At 46.9% G+C, this 24,851-nt stretch overlaps 2 protein-coding genes across 7 annotated transcripts in view; both read left to right on the top strand.

Moving 5' to 3' along the window:
• Positions 1–8,471, top strand: part of VPS45 (vacuolar protein sorting 45 homolog) — an 82,800-nt gene extending 74,329 nt beyond the window's left edge. The window contains exon 15 of one of the 2 annotated variants that reach the window (XM_030824671.1): positions 7,855–8,471. In XM_030824671.1, the coding sequence (XP_030680531.1) occupies positions 7,855–7,942 (88 nt within the window). In that variant the 3' untranslated portion in view covers positions 7,943–8,471. The remainder of the gene's footprint in view (positions 1–7,854) is intronic. The other variant, XM_030824669.1, reaches the window with a different exon arrangement.
• Positions 8,472–12,698: 4,227 nt separating this feature from the next.
• Positions 12,699–23,269, top strand: PLEKHO1 (pleckstrin homology domain containing O1). Of its 5 annotated transcripts, none has more exons than XM_004093243.2 (6): positions 12,699–13,462; positions 14,083–14,229; positions 19,265–19,405; positions 20,100–20,204; positions 20,581–20,682; positions 22,034–23,269. In XM_004093243.2, exons 1-6 carry the CDS (start codon positions 13,433–13,435, stop codon positions 22,736–22,738), a joined length of 1,230 nt encoding a protein of 409 aa, XP_004093291.2. In that variant the 5' UTR covers positions 12,699–13,432; the 3' UTR covers positions 22,739–23,269. The 5 variants fall into 5 exon arrangements, with proteins under 5 accessions (XP_004093291.2, XP_030680523.1, XP_030680519.1 ...); XM_030824663.1 differs by lacking the exon at positions 12,699–13,462 and adding an exon at positions 16,852–16,995 and having other exon boundaries at positions 14,214–14,229; XM_030824661.1 differs by lacking the exons at positions 12,699–13,462; positions 14,083–14,229 and adding exons at positions 15,932–15,999; positions 16,852–16,995.
• Positions 23,270–24,851: the final 1,582 nt, after the last annotated feature.

Below are 24,851 nucleotides of genomic sequence, written 5' to 3'. Positions count from 1 at the left end.
ATTTCCAGATGTAGATTTGTTTGTTTGTTTTGAGACAGGGTCTCACCCTATCACCCAGGCTGGAGTGCAGTGGTGCCATCTCAGCTCACTGCAGCCTCCACCTCCCAGGTTCAAGCGATTCTCCAGCCTGAGCCTCCCAAATAGCTGGGACCACAGGTGCACGCTACCACACCCAGCTAATTTTTGTATTTTTTTGTAGAGACGGGGATTCACCATGTTTCCCAGGCTGGTCTCGAACTCCTGAGCTCAAAGTGATCCACCTGCCTTGGCCTCCCAAAGTGCTGGGATTACAGGTGTGAGCCACCACACCCAGCCTCAGACGTATAGATGTTGAATGCCAACCTATTCCCTTGCTCCTGATAAAACTGCTGTTGGATATTTAGAAAAAGTTTAGCATACTAGGTGACATTTAAGCTGGGGTCTTCTTTTAAAAATCTGTGTCTGAATTGTGTTCATTTGGCAAACAATTCATCCACTTTATACTAAGGATGAAGAAGGTAATACTCAAGATGTGCACTAACTAGTAAGACAAACTGTTAGAAGAGAATTAGAAGGGAGAAAACCCGCTGCCTTCTGTCCTGTCATAGGGGATGAATGCTCCTAGCTGGGGCTAGCTCTTCCACTTGGGCACCAGAGCCCATCCACCTCACCTACACCAGGATATCTCTCCAAACTCTCTCCCCTTTCTTTCCCAAATCGTTTTTTCCCACCTGTTGGATTATTCATAGAAGGATAGAAATATCCTGCTGTGCTGGGCACAGTGGCTCACGCCTGTAATCCTAGCACTTTGGGAGGCTGAGGTGGGCAGATTGCCTGAGCTCAGGAGTTTGAGACCAGCCTGGGCAACACAGTGAAACCTCATCTCTACTAAAATATAAAAAATTAGCCAGGCATGGCGGCGTATGCCTGTAGTCCCAGCTACTCAGGAGGCTGAGGCAGGAGAATTGCTTGAACCCAGGAGGTGGAGGTTGCAGTGAGCCGAGATTGTGCCACTGCACTCCAGCCTAGGCAACAGAGTGAGACTCCGTCTCCCAAAAAAAAAAAAAAAAAAAAGCAGTTTGAAATATCCTGCTATGTTCTGCATCTTTAAAAGCCCTCTCTTAATCCCCTTACTCTTTCTAGGCTCCATCTCATTTCTCTGTTCTCTTTCATAGGAAAATTCTCCAAGAGTTGTTTACACTCACTGTCTCTAATTGCTTCCCTCACATATTCTCTTAAACCCACATATTCTCCTCAACTACTGCATTCAGGCCTTCAATCCCATCACTCTAAAATCGCACTTGTCAGGGTCCCTAGGGACCTCCACATAGCTAAACATAGAGTCAACTTTCAGTCCTCATTTTGCTTGACCTATCAGCAGCATCTGACACAGTTCCTTTACTTCTTTTTTTAAAAAAAAAAATAGAGATGAGGTATCACTATGTTGCACAGGCTGGTCATTGTTATCACTTAGCTTCCAGGAGCTATACTGTCTTGGTCCTCCTACCTCACTGGCCATTCCTTCTCTGTCTCATTTGCTGTTTCTCCTATTTTTGGAATCCCTGGGACTTGGCCACCAACTCACTTGGCCATCTCATTCAGTCTCATGGCTTTAAGTTGTATATCTCGACTACTAACTCCCAGATTTATATTTCTAGTCCTGAGTTTCATTATTGCTATTTGGAGGCAGATAATCTGTTGTTGTAGAGGACTGTCCTTTGCATTATAGATGTTCAGCAACATTCCTGGCCTATACCCATGAGAAACCAGCAGCACTCCACCAGTTATGACGAGGAAAAACATCTCCAGACTCTGCCAAATGTTTCCTGAGACTAAAATCACACTCCTCACCCCACTGAGAACCAGTGTTTCTTGTCTGAACTTCTCCCCCAAACTCTGGACTTGTATATCCACTGTCTTTTTGACATCTCTACTTGAACATCTAATAAATATTCATACTTCACATGATCAAAACCAAACTTCTGATCTTTGTTCCTCAACATAATCCTTCCTCCGACTTCCCACCTCAGTGGCACATCCATTCCTTTAGTTGCTTAGGCAAAAAAAACCTTGGCATTTTCTTGAATCTCCTCTTTCTCTCACACCTACATCCTGACTTATCAGTAAGTCCTGAGAGATTTACCTTCAAAATACGCCCAGAATCTAATGCCCTTTCACCGCTACTGCTCTGGTACATGCCACCGTCACTTCCCACTGGGATTACTGCAGCTGCTTTACTCTTGTCCCCCAACACCCCCTTCTCAATATAGTAGTAGGGTGATCTCATGAAAATGTGTCATTCAGGGTGTCACATCTTTTTGCAGAACCCTCCAGATGTCTCTCATCTTACCCAAAGTAAAAACCAAAATTCTTACAATGACATGCCAGGCCTTACATGGTCTCTCCTTATAGCCCACTCTACCCATTCCTTACCTCTCCAATCTCACCTCTTACTATCCAACACCTTATTCTCTTCACTCTAGCCACACTAACCTTCTTTCTGTTCCTTAAACATATAGAGCCTTGATCCCTTTGCACTTGCTCTTTCCCAGATACATGCTCTGTTGCCTCATTCAGGTCTTGACTCAAATGTCAGTTTCTCAGGAGGCCTTCCTTGGGTACTAGTTTTTGTTTTTGTTTTGGGGGGATGTTTTTATGGTAGCATTTTATTCCTTTTCAAGAAAAGCTATTACCTAACATTGATGGACTCTTTTTTGAGACAGAGTCTCTGTCACCCATGCTGGAGTGCAATGGCATGATCATAGCTCACTGCAGTCTCTAAATCCTGGGCTCACGCTCAAGTGATCCTTCCACCTCAGCTTCCTGAAGAGCTAGGACTACAAGTGTGCACCACCATGCTTGGCTAATTTTTAAAATTTTTTGTAGAGGGTCTTGCTATGTTGCCCAGGCTGGTCTTGAACTCCTGGACTCAAGCAATAGGATTAAAAATATCCTCCTGTTTTGGCCTACCAAAGTTCTGGGATTATAGGCGTGAGCCACCATGGGCAGCCAGTCACTAGTTTTATTTTATTTTTGTTGTTGTTGTTGTTGTTTTGAGATGGAGTCTTGCTTTGGTGCCCAGCCTGGAGTGCTGTGGCGCAATCTCAGCTCACTGCAACCTCCACCTCCCAGGTTCAAACGATTCTCGTGCCTCAGCCTCCCAAGTAGCTGAGATTACAGGCATGCACCACCACGCCTGGCTAATTTTTGTATTTTTAGTAGAGACAGAGTTTCACCATGTTGGTCAAGCTGGTCTGAAACTTGTGACCTCAAGCGATCCTCCCGCCTTGGCCTCCCAAAGTGCTGGGATTACAGGCGTGAGCCACCGCACCCAGCCCAGTCAGTAGTTTTAAAATCTCACACCACTACCATCTCCAATACGCCTTTTTTAAACCTGCTTTATCTTTTCCCATAGTGTTTTCTTCATCTAACATATTACAAAGAGGCAGTATAGCATTATAGTTAAGAAAACAAACTGAAGCCAGATTGCCTGGGATTATATCCCAATTCCATCACTTCTAAGATGTAAGATCTTGACTTCTCTGTGCTTCGTGTGTGTGTGTGTGTGTGTGTGTGTGTGTGTGTATTTAAAGTGAAATAGTTTCTGTCCATTAGAGCAGTACTTTGCATATAGTAATATGTGTACACCATTATTATTGTGTTACTAACTACTAATTAATTTTATTTTCCTTCTCTCCCATTGGAGTATAAATTCCATGAGAGCACAGGGTTTTTTTTTACTTTCTTCATTGCTGTATTCACAGCTTCTAGAACGGTGCCTAGCACATAGTAGACACTCAGTAAATATTTGTTGATCAAATTATGTTATTTCTGGAGTGATGAGGATAAGGAGGGTCAAGGAAGATGAGGTATATGTTTAAAACTTTTACAAAGAGAATGTACTCATGTATCCTTGTGCCCCGAAAAGCTTCATAAGCTTGCATGGAAAATGGACATATAGACAAATTACAACACAGTACATTTACAAGATATGGAAGAATGAGTACGTAACTCTAAGGGGAAGGCGGTGCAGTTGAGGAAAGCTTCCTAGAGGAGTAATAATGTGAGAGTTGGGTTTTTAAAGATGCATAGTTCCACCAAACAAAGTGTGAGATGGATGGGACAGCCTTTGAATAGCAGGTGCAAAAGCAAAGAAGTATGAAACATAGCAGTGGCTCTGAAAACTGCCAGCAGTGGAAGTTAAGAGGTGAGGAGCGTTTTCAGTGTTTTGAGCTATTAAAAATTTCATCTTATCCTTCTGCCTTACCCACTCCCATACTCCTAACCTCCAAGTAAGTGTTTGGCTGTAATTAGGAGCTTATTACTCCATTAAGACAAATATCTTGGGGTTTTTCTCATTATTTTCCTGAAAGTCTTTTTCTATTTTTCTGCTCCCCACAAGTTCCATTTTTTTATTATTATAACACTGTTCAGGTTCTAGATTCCCCTTGGTGTCTTTGGTATAAGAAATTCACATGTAATTTTTACCTGTGGAGTATAGTGAAAAAGGAGGAAGACATATCTTTAAATTATATACACATACACACACATAGTTTTGTTACAGTATGGTAGCTTTGTTTAGGAATAGAAACACAGTTATTCAGCTGAATTATTTTAGTAATTAATATTTTTAATCCTATAAACGTTGGTCTCTAGTCCCTTACCAATGATGTAAGTGGAGAAGCTTGCTTTTCAGTGTGTGACTCAAGACTTCTCAAGGTTGACTTTTTAAAATCAGGGTTGGGGTTCTGCTTTTTTCCACCCACCTTCCTTCTATACATGGAGTCAGGAAAACACCCTTGATGACAGCACAAACTAAAAAACGCAGTAGCATTAATCCACTCTGTTAGTTTCTGGCACTGCCTCTGTTTATACTCATATTGGATTGTGATTGTGTATCTGTCTCTGAGAGTCCCTTAAGGTAGGAATCATAACTAAGGTGTACATTTGTACACCTAGCTCAACGCGTAGTTCATAATGGATGCTCATTAAACATTTGTTGAACTGGATTGAATTGAACTGAATTGAACTGGACTATGGGACCAACGGAAAAGGGGATTTTTGAGTTTGCTTTTAAGTGAGATTGATTTAAAATGAATTTAGAAAGAAAAATTATTCTTTTGTTTTGTTTTTAAACATAGTCTAAATTTGGGGTACAGCTACCAATATGTTCATTCCCCATAATTTTTTAAGCATTCTGAGCAATGACTCATCAGAGTCCCCAAATAGTTTTTTTTTTTTTTTTTTAAGTCACAGTGGCCCTAGGAAACAAAATTAGGCTTGGTAAATATAAATAGTAAGTGTGTTCTCATTATAGTCAGGAATGTGGGGTCTTGTTGATATACAGAGGAGGATCTTTATTTCTTCCCTTTGTAGCAGAGTTGGAAATGAACCAAAGATCCCCTGATAAATTCCTATAGGGCTTCCCAGCACATTTATTTCATTCTTTCTAGAAGTCACCAAGACTTACTGTGTTACTGTTAAAAAAAAAAATCAGTGCTACCTCATTTCCTAACACTTGTTTTCTGACCTCTAATTGTGTCTAGTCCAACTGGCCAAAAAGCCAGGCCAAAGATGTCTGTATTTCCATAGAGGAACAAATGAACTTAGCTTCTATTCCTTTCCCTCTACTTTGCAATTTTTTCTTTTGCAAAGGAGTTTGGAATTTAAATTCTCCAAGCCCAGAATCTTTCAATGCAAGATGGTAATAAAACTGCAAAACAATGGTAATAAGATAACTGGTCATTCCTCCAGTCCTCTGTCTTTTAAATATCTGTCTGCTCTGAGAGAGAGTCCTGAGCATCCAAATAACTTCTTGTTGTTGTTGTTGTTGTTGTTGTTGAGACAGGTTTTCACTCCTATCGCCCAGGCTGGAGTGCAATGGCACGATCATGGCTCACTGCAACCTCTGCTTCCAGGCTCAAGCGATTCTCCTGCCTTAGCCTCCCAAGTAGCTGGGACTACAGGCACCTGTCTAATTTTTGTATTTTTTATAGAGATGGGGTTTTACTATGTTCCCCAGCCTGGTCTCGAACTCCTGGGCTCAAGCGATCCACCCGCCTCAGCCTCCCAAAATGCTGGGATTACAGCGTAAGCCACCACGCCCGTCCATCCAAATAACTTTTATATTATAAAGAAGGCTCTCTTGCCAATGGGTAGCTATTTTATTCGTTTACTCAGCATAACTTTATTGGATACCTCTGTGTTAAGCCCTGGAGATCTAAAGGTGAGTAAGACTTCCCCCTACCTCCCAAGAAGCTCACAGTCTGTCTTGGCAACAATTATACAGTGCTAAGATAGGAGTGGGATAAAGTAATAACAGTAATTAGTTCAGCATGGAGGGGTCTGGAAGGGCTTTACAGAAAAAGTGACTTTTATGTTTATGTATTTATGTATGTATGTATGAATGAGACCATGCCTGGCCAGAAAAGTGACTTTTAATCCTTAGTCTTAAAGAATAAGGTTCTTGGCAGGCACAGTGGCTCACGCTTGTAATCCCAGCACTTCGGGAGGCTGAAGCAGGCAGATCACTTGAGGCTAGGAGTTTGAGACCAGCCTGGCCAACATAGTGAAACCCCTGTCTCTACTAAAACTACAAAAATTAGCCAGCGTGGTAATGCATGCCTGTAATCCCAGCTACTCAGGAGGCTGAGGCAGGAGAATCGTTTGAACCTGGGAGGCAGAAGTTGCAGTGAGCTGAGATCGCGCCATTGCACTCCAGCCTGGGCAACAGAGCAAGACTCCGTCTCAAAAAAAAAAAAAAAAAAAGATTTCAGCAGAGAAAGAATAGCCCTACATTTCAAACATAGGACATAGTAAGAATAACTACATGAGGTAGGAAAGCTCATGACATGTTTAAGAACAGTGAGTTGTTGGGCATGGATGGCATAGAGGCTGCACTCTGAGAGATGGAACAGACAAGTCGGAAGCAGTATCGCAAGATGCTGAAAGGCACAGAATCTACAGCCTGGGTCTGAATCCCAGCTGAACCACTTACTAGCTGTTGTGACCTTGGCAAGTCACTTAACCTCCCCTCTATAGCTTGTTTCTTCATTTTTTTAAATGAGGATAATAGTAGCATCTGTTTGACAGGGCTGCATGCACATATACACACACATGGCTTTAAACAGTGCTCAGAACAAAATGAATATAAGTATTTGTTATTAGGGCACATTATGAAAAGCCTTGAACTGTACATTTTCCATAAGTAAAAGAAAGGTTTTAAAGCAGAAGAAGGGAGAGTATACAACAGGATATAAACTGTATTGTTTTATTTTTAATTTTTTTTTTTATTAGAGACAGGGTCTCGCTCTGTTGCCCAGGTTGGTCTCGAACTCCTGGGCCTGAGCAATCCACCCGCCTCAGCCTTCTAAAGTGCTAGGATTACAGGCCTGAGCCACCGTGCCTGGCCTGTAATCTGCATTTTAGAAAAGTAACTCTGGTGCCACTCTGGAGAGTAGACTGGATAAGAAAGAAACCATAGACAACATACAAGCTCTGAGACAGTTTCAGGGGTACAGAGAACAGGTGCTGATGTAACATGGTACTGAGTTAATATCGTGGCCTTGCCCTTAAAAATTCTGGGATCCTAAATAGAAACTTCAAACTTGAAATGTTAGTTTTAATAGATCTTACAAATTTAATTCTAAAAAAAACAAAATGAAGACCCTGGGGAAGAGCACAGAAGGACTGTCCTTGTAGTACGGATGTTGTAGTGCTCAACTGATGCCTCCATTCTATACCCAAATATCAGACCAGTACCTCCTGCCTACTATTCATGATATATTTTCATCTGGTTAGATGTCCAGAGCACGACATTCTATTTTTGGAGATGCTTTTGTTTTTTCCTTCAAGTAACCTCAAACTACTTATCAGTTTCCTAGAGGAAGTTCTGGCTTCTGGACTGCACAGCCGAAGCAAGGAGAGCTCTCAAGTCACATCAAGGTCAGCGAGCAGAAGATGAAACGGTGGTTGGGGGAAGGGCACAGCTTCCTTTCTTGCCCCCACTACAGGCTTTCCCTACTAACCAGAGGTGTTGGAGAGCAGCTTTCGGTTCTGTGCTGGTTGTTAGAACTCATCTCCAGTTAGCCCACGGATACGTGGTTGGCACAGACACAAGACTCCCAGAGTTGTCCTAACAATAAGTCTGAGCCCATCTCAACCCACTTTTCTCTGGTAGTCTTTATGTATCTGTTAGCACAATCACTTCAGTTACTGATGAATTTTGTTGGAATCTGACTTGGGGAAAGGGTTATCAGAGCCTAGAGGGGCTTAAAAAGTAATCATTTCATGTACATACCACATTCCTTGGCTTCCTTTCTCTTCCCTTGACCCTTTCTGCTTTTCATTAACCACATTCCTGCACAACTCATTTCTGAAAACCTACCATGTTTCTTTACAGAGCCATCCAAAAATTTTTTGTCCCTACATAGCAATTTTCTGTGGCACTGAGAAACCATGTATGCCCACAATAAAAATCCATTTTGTGAAAAGATATGAGTGATTTAGTTTTATTTCTTTGAGGCTAATTTATGGGAATTTATGAGGTGGGACATGAGCTGGTTTCACACCAAACATAATGAAGGCATTACTTCTACCTGAAGGATATTTAAAGTATGTCAAAGCAAATAATAAATTCTAGTGTCAATTTCACCTCTCTTGAAAACAGGAGAAAGTGATAGTATCATTATTGCCAGGAAATTAAGGCATCCTCAAATCATCATAGCAAAAAAACCAAAGCACAATCCCTCCCCAGTTTGTTTTTGTTTTTGTTTTGTGTGTGTGTGTGTATGTGTAAACCTGTATGTTGACAAATATTCTCTAGCATCAGACAGCAAGGGTCAAACCTATGTCATATTTATATGGCTTTGGGAATATTATTTAGCCTCTTTGTGGCTCAGCTTTCTCATCTATAAAATAGAACCTTCCTCATAGGATTATAAGAATTAAATGAGATGAGATGATACATGAAAAGTGCTTAAAACACTGGTATACAGTAATCACTTAATAAAATTTGGCTAATAGTAAATAAGATTAATTTCTGTCTCTAAGTTGGGGTTACAGAATCACATGTAAAATGATTGGACTAATTATTTTAATCATTGCACATCTAATCATTGCACTAATAAGCAGTTCAAAAAGTAGTGGGAAAAGCTGAAAGGTCATTCTGTCCCTCTCTTTTCTCCACTCCTCCCAGCTCTCAGCTGTTGTTTCTTTTTATTATTATTATTATTTTTTTTAATTTTTAGTAGAGATGGGTTTCACCATCTTGGCCAGGATGGTCTTGAACTCCTGACCTCGTGATCCACCCGCCTTGGCTTCCCAAAGTGTTGGGATTACAGGCGTGAGCCACTGCACCCGGCCTCAGCTGTTGTTTCTTTACACACACTCGAAGTAAAACCCAAGTTCTTTTTTTCTTTTTTTTTTTTACTTTTGTGGGTCCCTTTGGGTAATTTTTTCTTCTTCATTTTTTGTAAGTATTTGAGACAGCCTGCACTTGGGGATGGAGTATTTTAAATACAGCATTTTACAAGTTATATAGTCTTTTAAAATATGAAAAACTCCCTCCTCCAAGCAGGAATATCTGCGCTTCTCTTCCTATCAGCAAGATAACGCTGTGGAATAAAGAAAGCAGAAACAGAGACCTTCCTTATGTCATTTTCCTCATTATTCATCTGCTTCCATTGTGCCTACTCAACTGATAATATCAAGAAGTCTAAGAAATGAGCCCTACCATCAGGGTGTTTGATGTCAGAAGTTGGCATTTCTTTATTAAGAATCAAAGACTCGTATTTTTGTGTAAGATTTACAGAACTGATTCCATTTGTACTGGCCCTTTATTTTTGTGCCCTTTAAAAACATCACTTTAATTAAGGTCTTGTATGCTTTTAATAATGCTCTCCCCCATAGGTGGAAATGCCCTGGTCAAAACCTGTGTGTTCCATTTACTCCACAAAAGCCAAGGATATTTGTTTTTAGACAACTGTGTTTGAATAACAGTTTCTGTCCAGTAAACTTGCAAGCAGCAGTTGACAAGTTTTTATCTCTAATAGTTCCCTTCTTTCTCCCTTAAGTGAAGTTATAAAATATTCCGTTATAGAATACAGCTACTAGCAGTCGCGTCTTACCCTCAGATGTTGTTAGGGAGGTACCCCCATCAGGAGGTCCTCCCAGTGTCTTATCTCCACCACAGAGAGAAACTGGCTGAGAGTGATTTCTGTGGTTTATGTGTGTGTAGTGTCAAGCTCACTGAGGAGCGCTGAGGAGACAGCGCTATAAAAATGTGTAAGTGAACCCATACGTTCTCAGATTTCTCACTTAAGCATTGGTCTTTGGAAAACAGTCCCACCTACATCCCAATTCAGGTGCCACAAGGTTCACCTAGTGAGACAAACCAGCTTCAAGAATAGGCCAGGGGAAGTGGAAAGGGGTGAGTGACAGGACAAAGGGAGAACAGGTGAACGAAAGTAGGGGCAGGATCACAGGATGGAGCAGGGCAGACAGAAAGAGAGGACGCCAGAGATTTATGTAACATCTTAAGAGAGCAGACAGGCAGGGAAGGTTGTGCAGCCCACATGCATCTGCTCTGGAATCTGAAAATTACTTTGGAGGGTTTTTCATTAGCCCCTCTGCCTGATGTTTCACAATGCTCTGGCACCTATCTGATGAGGCACGAAAGGAACCCTGGACCTCGCATATAGGAGGCACTCAAATATTTGTTTTATTTATCTATCTAACTATTTTTGAGACGGAGTTTCACTCTGTTGCCCAGGCTGGAGTGCAGTGGTGCAATCTCGGCTCACTGCAACCTCTGCCTCCCAGGTTCGAGCGAATCTCCTGCCTCAGCCTCCCAAGTAGCTGGGATTACAGGTGTGTGCCACAACACCCGGCTAATTTTTTTTGTATTTAGTAGAGATGGGGTTTCGACATGTTGGTCAGGCTGGTCTTGAACTTCTGACCTCAAATGATCCACCCGCCTCGGCCTCCCAAAGTGCTGGGATTACAGGCGTGAGCCACCACACGCAGCCCAATATTTGTTGACTGATAGAAACTACTGGGAAAGGAGGAAGATGGGGCAAATGATGAATTACTTTTTTCCCATAAATCAGAATCTATTTAAATGATAACTCTAAACCACTCCTGTGTGTCTGTCCAGCAAGCCCTCAAAAAATCGTGCAGGCTATTTCCTCACCAGTACATTTGGACATTTTGCTTCCTCACATATGAAGACATCCTGGATTTGCTCATTATTTTTTCATCACTCTTTAAACAGGGGGTTAGAAAATAGAGACGGTGGGAAGGGGACAAGATGGTTTGGGGAACGTGGTGTGTGCACACTCATGCCCATGGGAGGGGGTTATAAAATCTGATGAGGAGACTGCGGTCAGGAAGCCTGGATTCTAATCTATTTAGCCAGTAACTTGATGTATAAACTTGGGCAAGTCAATTGATCTGGCATGCCCTGTTTCCTCATTTTCCAAATGGAAATATTAATACTCTATATACCTTACAAGGTGGCACTAAAAGTGTAAAGAAATGACATATAAGAGCATTTTGAAAGGATAAAGTTCTGTGTCAGTCTAAAATCATGGAATTAATTGGTATGGTGAATGGAAAGAAGTTGAGAGGAATATCATTGGATTAGGAGGAAAGGTGGAACTGGAAAGGATAGGGAGCCCCTCCTTCATTTGACAGAGACCAGAAAAAAGCAAAACAGCCTCCACTATTCAAACCACAAATTTAGCCAACACTTTTATCTTGAGACATCTCTGGAAAAATGATTTTTCCTTTTCCCTGCTCCTCAGTGCCAGGGATTTTTATTCATTTTGTGGTTATTGCATGCTTGCCATATGCCAGGCAATGTGTTTATTCGCTTATTATGATTTCAAAATTAGCCCTGGAAGACAACACATATCTTCAAAGGACTCTCAGAGGTCATCTCATATCTTCCCCTAACTTTCCTTGTTGATAAAAATGGCAGTTCATCCTTCACCACTTAATACGTGGAGGGACGCGGGCCTAAAGAAATTCAGTGACTTGACCAAAGCCCAGAGTGGTGACGAAACCAGTACCTAAGCGCGGGGTTTCTCACTGCCCTTTTCCATCACACGTATATATATTAAAAAGACATGAAGTTACTAAGATGTGTCCTGGAGGCTCTGAGGCAGATCTGCTGTAGAGGCATCAGCAGAGGCTTCTCTAGTCAGGGCATTCTCTGGGCGTTCAGCCCTTCCCTCCACAGGGCTCCAGCGCTGTAGAGAGGGTGGGATTTTTACCTATCAGTGTAGCGGGGAAAGATACTCAGGTGGCAGGAAGTTTAAGCCTCACCTGGAACTTATATTGAAAGCCACTTGGTATAAAGGATAATGGTTTGGAGACAGAGTTCTATTCCTGCCAGCATTGACACTGTGTCTGCAAAGCCAGCATCGACACTGTGTCTGCAAATCCCTCAGCTATTCTGAGTCTCCGTTTTCTCCCTGTGAGATGGAGATCATAAAATCCGCCTCATCCTTGGGATTATTCTCCTGAGGCTACAATAAGGCCTGAGGCTTTGTACGCTGGAAGAAACGTATATTAATAGCAACTTCTGTCCCGCCCCATCCCCCAACACGTCGATCCCCACCGGAGCATAAAACTTTCCCCCAGCATCTGACCTGCTCAGGTCACCCTAGCACCTAGGAGCGTGAATTCCTGATGCGGGTTCTGGGTGGCGCGCCCTCCCGGTTCCCGCTCTCGTTTTTGTTTGTGGTCGGGGAAGGCGATGCTGTAGAGCCTGGCGATCTCCAGTCTTCACGAATCCGCACGTCTCTCCATTATCCACCGCGCCCGCCCACTGGGCCCCGGGGCAGCCGGCGGCCGGATCTCTCGTGCTCCGCGTGTCGCCCGAGCCGCCGCCGGAGCGAGGGTCCCTGCCCCCTGGGGAGCGGTCTCCGGCCGCTTCGAGGCCGCCTTCTTCCCCCTCCGTGAGTCAGAAACAAAGGCGGGGCGGGGCGGGGGGAGCGCCCGAGCTGCGGCTCCGCGATTCGCCCTTTATTCTGAACTCGCAACGTCAGCGGCCCGCGGATGGAGCTGCGGGGTGAGGACTGGGCCGCCCACAGCGCACCGGGCCGGGGGAGCGGCCGCGCTGGGCCGGACGGGCGGGTGGCGGGGGCGCGCTCGGGGACCCGGGCCGCGTGGGCGCCGGGATGGAGGGCCCAGAGGGGCGGGGAGCGGGCGTGCGTGTGTGTGCAAGTGCGAATGCGAGGGAGGCCGGCCTTGAGTGAAACCGGAGCTACAAAGAAGGGGAGAGTCCGGGAGCGGGAGGGCGCGAGGGAGGAGCGGCGGCGCCGGGGCAGCTCCGACGCCCTCCCGCGGGGAAGGAGCCCCCACGGTGCCGCCGAGACCCCGACGCGGGGCCGCCCCTCGGCCCGCCGCCCCGCGCCAGCGCCAGCGCCCGCGCCCGCGCCCGCTGGGAATGATGAAGAAGAACAATTCCGCCAAGCGGGTGAGTGCGCCTGCCCGCCCTGCGGCCGCCGCCGCCTCCGCGCTCCGACGACCCCCGCTCCGTCGGCGCCGCGGCGGCCTGGGAGACCCCCGGCCCGGCCGCGCCCCCGCCCCAGCGGCCCGGTCCCCTCGGCCTCGGCCCCGCGAGGCGCCCGCGGGGGCTTTTGTTTACTCGCCTCGGGGGGCTTCAACTTGGCTGAGTTTCCCCCCGACCCGCACCTCCCCCGCCCCTGGGCGCCGGGCGAGCGTTTGCCTCGCGCCGCCGTGGCGAGGAGACAATGGGAGAGAAAACCAGAGAAACGCCGTTAGTCCCCGCGCTGCGAGGACGGGGCGGCGGGGGCGCAGGGCCTGGAGGGAACCCGGGAGCCTCTCCGCGGCCGGCCGGCGCCCCTGCCACTTGCAGCCCCAGTTGTTTATTCGGGAGCGGGGGAGGGGAGTGGGGGGAGTTCCTCGGAGTGAAAACCTTTCCGAAGTGGGAGCGAACCTGGGGGGGCCCCCCCGCCCCCCGGCCGCAGCCTTCAGAGGAGACTGGGCCGCCGAGGCGGTCGTGAGAGACGGACGGAGAGGATAGCCGCGGCTGGAATCTCCTAACCGCCGGCTTCTCATCTTGCCCTGGGGCAGGGGCCTCAGGATGGAAACCAGCAGCCTGCACCGCCCGAGAAGGTCGGCTGGGTCCGGAAATTCTGCGGGAAAGGGATTTTCAGGGAGATTTGGAAAAACCGCTATGTGGTGCTGAAAGGGGACCAGCTCTACATCTCTGAGAAGGAGGTGGGTGCGTCTTGCCTCTAACTCTCCGTTTTCTCATACCCCGCACTTTGTCACTCCACAAGGGCTCGCCTAGCTTACTCCACCCCCGTTTCGTTCCAAAGGCAAATTCAGTGGTCTCCTCTCTACCCCCATCTCATCTGTGGAGAAAGGCCACCCTTTAGTGAGAAGACCAGAGTGAGAATTAGAAGTTGAGTTGGCCTCTTACTCAGTGTTTTTTTGTTTGCAGATACCTTTCTAACAACAATGATAAGGCCCTCCCAAGATGCTCCAGAAGTTCTAAGTGTCCCTTGCTGCCTCCCACTCTAACCTGGCCTCATGAATACAGGATTTCTTTTCTATTTCTGCTGAAACAGTTTAGCCTATTCGCCACCCCTTCCTGTCCCCCCACGTTAACCCAGCCAGCCTCCCCTTTCCTGTCTGTGGCAGGAGCGTGCACAGGTCCTGTCCGTGGCGCATCCGCCCTGAATCACGGAAAACACACACGCACCCCGCCGTCAGGCCCCTGTGACCTCGGGTCTGTGAGTGGCAGTTATTTTCGTTGAAGCCAGTGTCCCTAACCAGTATGCTCTTTGTTCCCCACCCCCACCCCATTTAAAAAAGGCAAGGAACCCATTTTCTACCCACTTCCTGCCCACTCCTCCATTTGTATCAGAAGGGAGAAAAATGGAGTTAAGAACCCCTGTATGTCTTTGGATAGCTTTGGCTGTGTAGTTAACCATGAAAACCACAGTCTACACTGTGTCAAGACCTGAGCTATGATAATTGAATCCAGACCCATCTCCCTTTTTTCCCTAAGTCTTGGGATCAATAACGTGTACTAATGTGGAGAAATCAGAATTGCCCCTACAGTGGTTAGAAGTCATTCCATTCCCTGCCTCTGTGACTGTCCAAAGGCAGTCAGTATAGCCTGGGAGACTGTCCTGTACGGTTAGAGTGGCCCTTCCTCCCGTCCTCACGGGAGGGATTCTGTGTTCCCTCACCCAGGGCTAACTGGGAAGTCCTCCCTGAGTTCTTTCTAACCTCTTCTGCTTTCTGCAGTAGACACCCTTATTCAGTGGATTATATTTAGGTAAATAAAACCTTTTATGGTATTGAAACAGATACACACACACCCTGAGACAAAGTACTCATCTAAAAGAACATCTACTGAGGCATCTAGGGAAGAACGAAGCTGTGCCACAGCCAAAGAGATCCCCCTTAAGGGTATTGAAACCCAGCTGTTTACACAAAGCTAGCGAGTTGGTGATGGAAAGTCTTAGGAGTGAGGTGAGGGCACTTTTCTTGGTCTGTCATCCAGGCTGGAATGCAGTGGCTCGATCACAGCTCACTTCAGTCTCCACCTCCCAGGCTCAAGTGATCCTCCCACCTCATCCTCCGAGTAGCTGGGACTACAGGTGGGTGCCACCATGTCTGGCTAGTTTTTGTATTTTTTGTAGAGACAGTGTTTCGCATTGTTGACCAGGCTGCTCTCAAACTCCTGGCCTCAAGTGAACCACCCGCCTCAGCCTCCCAAATTGCTGGGATTACAGGTGTGAGCCACCGTGCCCGGCCAGGAGGATTTATTTTTAAGAGTTACCTCTGCCCAATCACAAATCCTCCAGGAAGTTTTCTCCACAATTTTCTGGCTTTATAATTAAAAAATAAATAAATAAAACAAGTGTCAAAGTGTATCTCCTGTCTTCCCCGAACTTCTTAATTGCAGGAAACTCTAGTTACGAATCAGGGAGAGAACTTCCTACACGTCAAAGGGAAAAACATAATAATGAAAGGGTAAGAGGAATAAGACATCCATTGCTTGTTTGTATTTGCCCAAAGAGCAGAATCTGGGGGCAAAAGCATAGTTGATCCTTGCTTTTGGGTACAGAGACAGAGGAAAGGATGGAATGACCTCAGCCTAGGATGTCTGGTGTCCTATGAGTCAGGACCATCTGACTGGTGATGGAGCCAGCTGTCTCCTGCTGGGAAGGGCACAGGAAAGAGAGACTAGGCATATTGATACTATGCTTTTTTAGAGCCAGTTTCCATGCTACAGTGGGCCTGGTTAAAAGTGAAATTGACAGAGGACTCTGGGCTTTATTTTGCCCACTTGTGAAAAGCTCCAGGGCCAATAGAGTCAAGACGGGGTGTTTGTTTTGTTTTGTTTTTTAGAGACAGGGTCTCACTCTGTCGCCCACGCTGGAGTGCAGTGTCACAATCGTAGCTCACTGCTGCCTTGACCTCCTGGGCTTAAGCAATCCTCCCATCTCAGCCTCCCGAGTAGCTGGGACTCCAGGCGTGCACCACCACACCCAGTTAATTTTTTTTATTTTTTGTACACATGGGGTCTCACTATGTTTCCCAGGCTGGTCTCAAATTCCTGGCTTCAAGTGATCCTCCTGCCTCAACCTCCTGAAATTCTGAGATTATAGGTGTGAGCCACAGTCCCTGGCCAAGATTTTTTTTTTAAGGCAGAGTATAATCTATATCATTTACTGTTAATGCAAGAAAATTTCTAACCCTATCTCCCAGAATTTTCACCAGTCTTTTTTGTTATTTCCTCTCTTAAAGGCAGGGTCTCCCACAACCACCTCTGCCATAGAATTTCTTCTGTGTTCGATCGTAATCATTTTCTTCCTTCTCAAGGTATCCTCTCTCAAAGAGGGCTGGAGTACCTTGTGATCACAAAGAGGGCTGGAGTACCTTAGACCTTCTGTCTAAGAACAGAAGCTAGACCTTAGGAAGACCTCATGTTAGAGGAAATTGGATTCGGGGCAACTCTTTGGACAGGTGTGGGAAAAATCCCTTTCTATAGTCCAGAACAAAGAATCGGGAAAGGAAGGGTTAATTTGGAAGATAGGTAGTTATAAATGAGATTCTGGGAATTAGATAAGCGGGGAAAAAAAAATACGGTGGAGAACAAGGCTGCTGGCTTTGTCCATCTTCCCAGGCACTGGAATATACTTGTCCTACTGCTTGCCTCACCCCATCTCCCACCCTCTCCACAAAGGGCTAACCTCTGTCAGTGTCTCCTGCTCCCCAGAGCCCCTTATCAGTCTGTATGCAAGCTAGAATAACTCCCTTTCCTTCCCTTCCCCTAAGGAAAACATAGTAAGTTAACTCTCTTCCCCTGGCTACATTCACACACCCAACACTTTCCTCTCCACGGTTTCTGGAATCTGCTGATAGTCTCAACTCTGAAGAAGGAGGGGGAGAGGAGGGATGATGCATCATCTTACATCCCTGTCCCGTGTTTCTGGGAATTGTTCTTGGACACCCCTTGCCAGCACCTTGTCCTACTTCCACCCGTAATCATTCAAGGCCTCTGGCCGCTTTCCAGCCCAAAGCCAGGGAACCTTGGAAAGTGGGAGGCCCTGGAGGAGCCAAGCCTTGCTGAAACAAATGGAGGTAGATGTATGAGGAGTCACTCACCTGAATGGGGCCATGTGGACATCTGTCCTCAACTGTCATCAGCCTCCAGGTCCAGCAGCAATTCAGAAGGATGGGCAGATACAAGACTGTAGATGGGCTGGGCAGTGGAAGGGAGAACCACTTCCCCACTTCCAGGTTTCCAGGAACCAGGAGGATAGATGAGTTCACCTCCATGCACACGAGTCCTATTTCAGAGCTTGGGAAGTTGGAGACTCTTGGAAAATAATTTCAGTCAGGGTGGGTAGATGTCATCCAAGGAAGATGTGAGACTGCTTTTATCTGTTCGTTTAGTTTTAATGAGACAAGTGCTGGTGCTTTTAATTTCTCATTCCAGCAAAACATGACCAGCTTTTTCCTGAGGTGTTCCAACCCTGGGCTCAAGTCACAGAGGGTGGACAGACTGCACGGTCTGGGCTTATAACTAAGTCTCCTCTCTGTAACTTTGGTCCTTGCAAGCCAAAACAAATCCATAAGCCACTGATTCAGAGTCCCACAGTTGTAGGAACACCACCTTAGGGGAAAAGAGAAAACATTGTGGTCAGTTTCAAATGGAGCTGCGAAGATATGTTCCTAGAGCCGCTTTGCAGTGCTCAGAAAAGGCTAGTTGGGGTTGGAGGATGTCACTGGGAATGCGGCCTCAATGAGACGTTAAGCAGGAGTGCTAAGAGCTAAATGTTGCTTAAACCTGCTAAAGGTAGAACCAGAGTGCAGGACAGAGACTATAGCAGGGAGGGCTAAGTTTAGATACGAGGAAGAGCTTCCTGGCAGTAAAGGGGGCCCAGGCACTCAAACTGGAATTATGGCAGGAAGTCACAGAAGTCACTTTTTTCCAAGTCTGAAGTGTAGTCTTCCAGGGAGAGTCTTAAGTGCATTCTTGCCTAGAGATAGGGGGACGAAATAAATGGTTTTTCAGGTCTGGAGGAGTTAGTTTGGATTGTCACAGTACCTTAGAGGGAGGAGGAAAGGGTAGGAACTGTAATTGTAGTTTTCAGCTTCTCTGGACAAATTCAGCAAACTGAACACAGGGGGCTGACGTCCTGTGGTGGCGATGCTCCTGAAATGAACAAGGAAGATGAGTCTCTATAATTGTACATGCCAGAGAAGGGAGCGAGATGGGATGGGAGAGCTATACTGCACACATGCGAGTGGGGAGGCCGGAGACTGCCCCTCGTTCCCACCAGACACCCCGATACTGGCCCTGCCTTGATCTTCTTTCCGTGGACCATCAAGGGCCATACAGGTCTGTCTTACTGAGGGCGATGGGTCAACCATCTACCATGTCCCTTTAAGGACATGAGCCTTTTTAGAACATGTAAGGTGTGTCCTTAAGGAAAAGAGTGGGGCAATTGGTGAAGAGAGGCATAGTGGGACTCTGGAAATGGCAGCCTGGTTAAGCAGAGTGAAGAGAAGGGGTTTAAACAGAAACACACCTTAACATTCAAGACTTGGAGCTGCCCTAGCGTCCTCCTCGATGTGAGGCCCTTGTAGGCTTTGGGCAGACGGCCCTCTCCTCTCCTGGCGTGCCTCCCTCAGCCTTCCTCTGCTTCCCAAGATGATCTAAACTAACAGTCTGGGTGGAGGGGCTAAATAATTTTATCATCCTCACCTCACCCCAACCCTCCCCTAGGTAAAAGATGAGAAAAATATTCAAGAGGTATTTGACCTGAGTGACTATGAGAAGTGTGAAGAGCTCCGGAAGTCCAAGAGCAGGAGCAAGAAAAATCATAGCAAGTTTACTCTTGCCCACTCCAAACAGCCCGGTAACACGGTATGTTTCTCCTGCCACCTTGGCCGCTGGAACATGGACAGGGTTGGAGGGGGCAGGGGAGAGCTCCTTCCCCTCAGTTTCTCAGCAATCTTGGCTCAGAGGCCCTGAATTGCTCTCCTGCTGGCTTTTATCATTTCACCTAAGAATATTGTAGCCATTTCCTTCTTTCCAGGCAGGCCAGCCTTTAACCTGTTCAGCCACAAAGATCATCTCTATATATCTCTTTATTTTTCTCTGTCTTATACACACATCCACACATGTGCGTATTTACATCCCTTAGAAGAAAATCCCTGTCCTTGTACCCTGATAGGTGGTTGAAGTTCTGAATCTAATTCATCTTGTCTGAGGGAACCCAGGGAAGTTACTCCTGTCACATGCTATTTCTTCAAACACTGAAATATTTGTATTTTAATACCTATCCTTCATCAGACTTCCTCTAATTATCTCCAATACCATACTAATATTCAGTATCCTTCTTAGCTCTTCCTTGGTCATTTCTAAAACAACCCCCTAGCTATGCATTTTGCAGGAATAGAAGCTGGGTTTCCTTAAGTTATGGATGACTCTGGAAGCAGAATATCTCCTTCCTGGAGCTGGGTCTAAGAAAGTGAGATTATAATCTCTTATTTCTTCACTGTCAAGGTGAGGCACCACCTCTAAAACCCTGGCTGAAACAGGAATCTTCCCCTCACAGGCACCCAACCTGATCTTCCTGGCAGTGAGTCCAGAAGAGAAGGAATCGTGGATCAATGCCCTCAACTCTGCCATCACTCGAGCCAAGAACCGTATCTTGGATGAGGTCAGGGGGCTCACTGTGGGGAGAGGGAGGGACGCTGGGGCAGAGGGAGCAGCTGTGACCCACTGAAGGGGGAGGATTGTGCAGGCCCCATTTACTCGCTCCCCCACCAGCTCTACTTCTTTACCTCCCTTTTAAAAGCCCTGATCTCTTTCTACCTTCTCTCCAAGTCTCATCTGACACCTCCTCTTCCCCACTTCATGATGCGGGAGCCAGCCTTGGGTCAGCTTAAAGAGCCCCTTCGTGTCCAGTAAATCCCCTTGTCCATGGATTCATTGAGAAGCAGTGAATGGAGTGGGCACATGTTCAGGCCTCGGGATGCTGGGTTGGGACAGCAAGTCGCTGAAGAGCACTCATGACTCACAGTACATCTCTTCAGGTCACCGTTGAGGAGGACAGCTATCTTGCCCATCCCACTCGAGACAGGGCAAAAATCCAACACTCCCGCCGCCCCCCAACAAGGGGACACCTAATGGCTGTGGTATGTAAGACTGTAATAAACATTGCCAAAGGGCCAATTCTGTGTCAGTCCATCTCAGACAGAACTGTATGCCACCAGAGGCATTTGTGGGAGGCCTCTTGATGCCAAGATGAAAGGCGAGGGAAGTCCTTCCACCCCATGCCTCTGCCTGATCTAAATCAAAAGGATTTATTCAGCACCCATTAGGAGTTCAAAAGTCCCGGCTCCCAGTAATGTTACCTTCTTTTGGAGAAAATGAGTTGTACCCACAGGAAAATGAAAAATAAGCTACTGTATGGTAGCTGTCTTGATGGGTAACAACATGTAGTGCTGCGGGCGTTTGGAGGAGAAAGGATCACAATGAACCCCTGAAACATACAGAGTGCTGGTTTCTTTCATGCCTCTGAGCTCTTAAGTCTTTAGAGAGAGAGGCAGGCAGGTATAGTGCAGAGAACACAGGCTTTGGAGTCAGAACCTGAGTTGGAACCTCACTGTAATCAGTCAGCTATCTGTGTGGTTCCCTGAAGTTGCATGTCTCCAACTGTAAAATGAGGCAGTAATCATACCTGCCTTGAAGGGCTGCTGTGAGGAATGACTAAAACAACATATGTATAACTACATATTTTGTATTGAATACTCATCATTTTTAGTATTCTGGAAATAGAACAAATTTTATTATAAGGCAACGGGGCTGAAGTGTGGGGCTCAGAGGATGCAGATGGAGGAGGACAGTCATTGTGCCATGGGGAGCATCCTGTGTGTGTCAGACCCAGTTTAATGCTGAGAGTCCACAATACCGAGGAAGAGGACGCCCCTCAGGAAGCTTATGGTAGAGTGGAGAATACGGGAAACAAGTAACAGAAACTAAATCACAGAAGAAGAAACATTCAAGTCACTATCAAAAGAATAAGAAACAGCACATTCAGTGGGAGGGTTCAGTCAAGAGCAGAGGGCTTCGCCAGGCAGGGGGACTCACACCTGTAATCCCAGTACTTTGGGAGGTTGATACGGTGTATCACTTGAGGTCAGGAGTTTGAGACCAGCCATCGCCAACATGGTGAAACCCTGCCTCTGCTTAAAATACAAAAAAAAATCGCTGGGCATGGTGGTGCGCACATGTAATCCCAGCTACTCAGGAGGCTGAGGCAGGAGAATGGCGTGAACCCAGGAGGCAGAGCTTGCAGTGAACTGAGATCGCACCACTGTACTCCAGCCTGGGCGACAGAGCAAGACTCTGTCTCTAAAAAAAAGTACTTCTCATTCAAGGAAGGCTTGTAGAGGAAAATGACCACAGCTTGCATCTTTTAGGCAGTCATTCCAAAAATCCCTCCTGATGACAGCTTTCCCCACTTATTCCCCCCTTCCTCCCCAGGCGTCCACCTCTACCTCAGATGGGATGCTGACCTTGGACTTGATCCAAGAGGAAGACCCTTCCCCTGAGGAACCAACCTCTTGTGCTGAGAGCTTTCGGGTTGACCTGGACAAGTCTGTGGCCCAGCTGGCAGGGAGCCGGCGGAGAGCAGACTCAGATCGCATCCAGCCCTCCGCAGACCGGGCAAGCAGCCTCTCCCAACCTTGGGAAAAAACAGACAAAGGGGCCACCTACACCCCCCAGGCACCCAAGAAGTTGACGTCCACAGAGAAAGGCCGCTGTGCCTCCCTGGAGGAGATCCTATCTCAGCGGGACGCTGCCCCTGCCCGCACCCTCCAGCTTCGGGCTGAGGAACCCCCAACCCCTGCCCTCCCCCACCCGGGGCAGCTGTCCCGGATCCAGGACCTGGTAGCAAGGAAACTGGAGAAGACTCAGGAGCTTCTGGCAGAGGTTCAGGGAATGGGAGATGGGAAGCGAAAGGCCAAGGACCCCCCTCGGTCTCCGCCGGATTCTGAGTCAGAGCAGCTGCTGCTGGAGACGGAACGGCTGCTGGGAGAGGCATCATCAAATTGGAGCCAGGCAAAGAGGGTGCTGCAGGAGGTCAGGGAGCTGAGAGACCTGTACAGACAGATGGACCTGCAGACCCCCGACTCCCACCTCAGACAGACCACCCCTCACAGTCAGTACCGGAAGAGCCTGATGTGAGGGCAGGGTGGGGTCTGGAACTCGTCAGGTTGGACAGACTCTTATCTCCATGTTGCTGGATAAAGCTTTTTTATTTACCTCAATCAAAAAAAGAAAACAAAAACGAACTCATTGCTCTTGCTGATGCCTGACCCCACTACAACCCTTATTGCCCCACCTACTTTCCGTATGCCCCGCAGGCTTGAGGAAGTGACCCCGCAGCAGCAGTAGGAAGTTTTTACCCAGCCAGAGAAAGAGAAGGCACGGTAAAGACACAGTCTGACCACTCCACACACCGCCTGCCCCCAAGACGGCATGGGGAGTCCACTGCTGCTCCCAAGGATACAGTGGGTTTCTAAGCTTAGAGCAGGAGGGGGACGAGGGTGTTTTCTGTTATGTCCCACCCCAGGCCTTCAGTTTGAGGGTGAAGTTTCAGCTGCCCAACTCTAGTTGTAGGGATGTGGAGGCCAGTGTCAACTGTCCATGCACATGGATGTGAAATTTATCCCAGCCCTGAGGAGGATTTGTGGAATTAAAATCTCCCCAGCCAGACACTGGCCTCTCATTCCTGAAAGTCTCTGATTGAGATCGAGCTGCCTGGATTTTCTTACATGAGGTGTTTCTTCCCTTCATTTTCCACACCCTTCCCAACCTTGACTCAAAGATCCAACCTTGTCGGGCGCAGTGGCTCACACCTGTAATCCCAGCACTTTGGGAGGCCAAGGCGGGTGGATCACCTGAGGTCAGAAGTTTGAGACCAGCCTGACCAACATGATGAAACCCAGTCTCTACCGAAAATACAAAAAATTAGCCAGGCACGTGGGTGGGCGCCTGTAATCCCAGCTATGCAGGAGGCTGAGGCAGGAGAATCACTTGAACCTGGGAGGCAGAGGTTGCAGCAAGCCAAGATCGTGCCATTGCACTCCAGCCTGGGCAACGAGAGCGAAACTCCGTCTCAAAAAAAAAAAAAAATCCAACCTTGAGTGGATGAGACTAGTTTCATTATTTGATTCAGGGCCCTAGCACAGGGGAACTAGAGACAGACCCCACGGAAGAACTGAACTAAGAATGAAACTGGTGTGTGATGCAAGCTGGGTAGGATGAAGGGGAAAACCAAACGTGTCCAAGTTCCTCTTTCGGCCATGCTAAGGTTTCCTGTAGCATCCCCCTCTCCCTCAAACCTCTTCCATCACTAAGCAAGTCCCCACTTTAGAAAAGCATCTGGATGCCCACGCCACCACCCTCCCACCCACCTCTGAAGTTGCCAGGCTTCCCAACATTCTTGTCTGTGGTAGGTCCCACACAACTCACTGTTCCCTCTTTCCTCGGAAGTGTGTGAGATCAGGTTTAGTAACAGTGGTGAGGTCCCCAGAAGATGTGTGAAGGGAATAATTTGATTTTGGGAAAGAAGGGGACAGAGCCTCATGAATCAAGTAAATGGGTTAAAAACGACTTTGAAGTGTGCCCTGCTAGCTGCTTGATCCTCCAAGAGCAGCGGGGCGTCACTAGAGGTGAGAGGGGAGGAGGGGGAGGAGACGGGGCCAAGTTACATGTAGACCTGGCCATGAGGCTGCCCCGATGTTATAGGAAGATGGGATAGGAGGAAGAGGGGGAAAAACCTGTGGGAGAAACAGACCCTTCAATCCCCAATCTTCTGCTCTAACGTCACTCCTACAACCCATGTAAGCAAAACTGGGGCCTCTGGCCCCTTCTTTCCAGAAATCATCTCTCCTTCACAACTCTTCTCTGGACCTTATCACTGCTGTTAAACCATCCCAAGGGCAGAGGAATTCTTGCTCTCTCTAGTCCCTTGCCACTCTGTCATGGAGATTTTCCCTAGCTCTAGACTGTAGTTACCTAGCCTTCCTTGAGGAATGTGTATCCCAGTTGATTGAGGGAAAGCGTGCAAGAGTGCCACCTTCATGTCATTCTACGGTCTCTTGGGGTATGAGGTGAGGACCCAGGCTTCCAGACTTCCTGTCCTCCAAATAGCTGCACTCTCCACAGCCCTAAGCATGGTCAGCAGAGCCATCCGTTGTCACAAGTATTGAAGTCTAAGCTAGAATTATGCTTTCTTTTTACAAGTCTCTATCTTTGTATTTTACCAGCATTTTTCCTTTTCTTTTTTTCTTCC

Source organism: Nomascus leucogenys, chromosome 12, assembly GCF_006542625.1.
Source record: "Nomascus leucogenys isolate Asia chromosome 12, Asia_NLE_v1, whole genome shotgun sequence".
In the NCBI taxonomy this organism is placed as follows: Eukaryota; Metazoa; Chordata; class Mammalia; order Primates; family Hylobatidae; genus Nomascus; species Nomascus leucogenys.
Note: the sequence above shows the minus strand (reverse complement) of the source record. Positions and strands in the feature narration are given on the sequence as shown.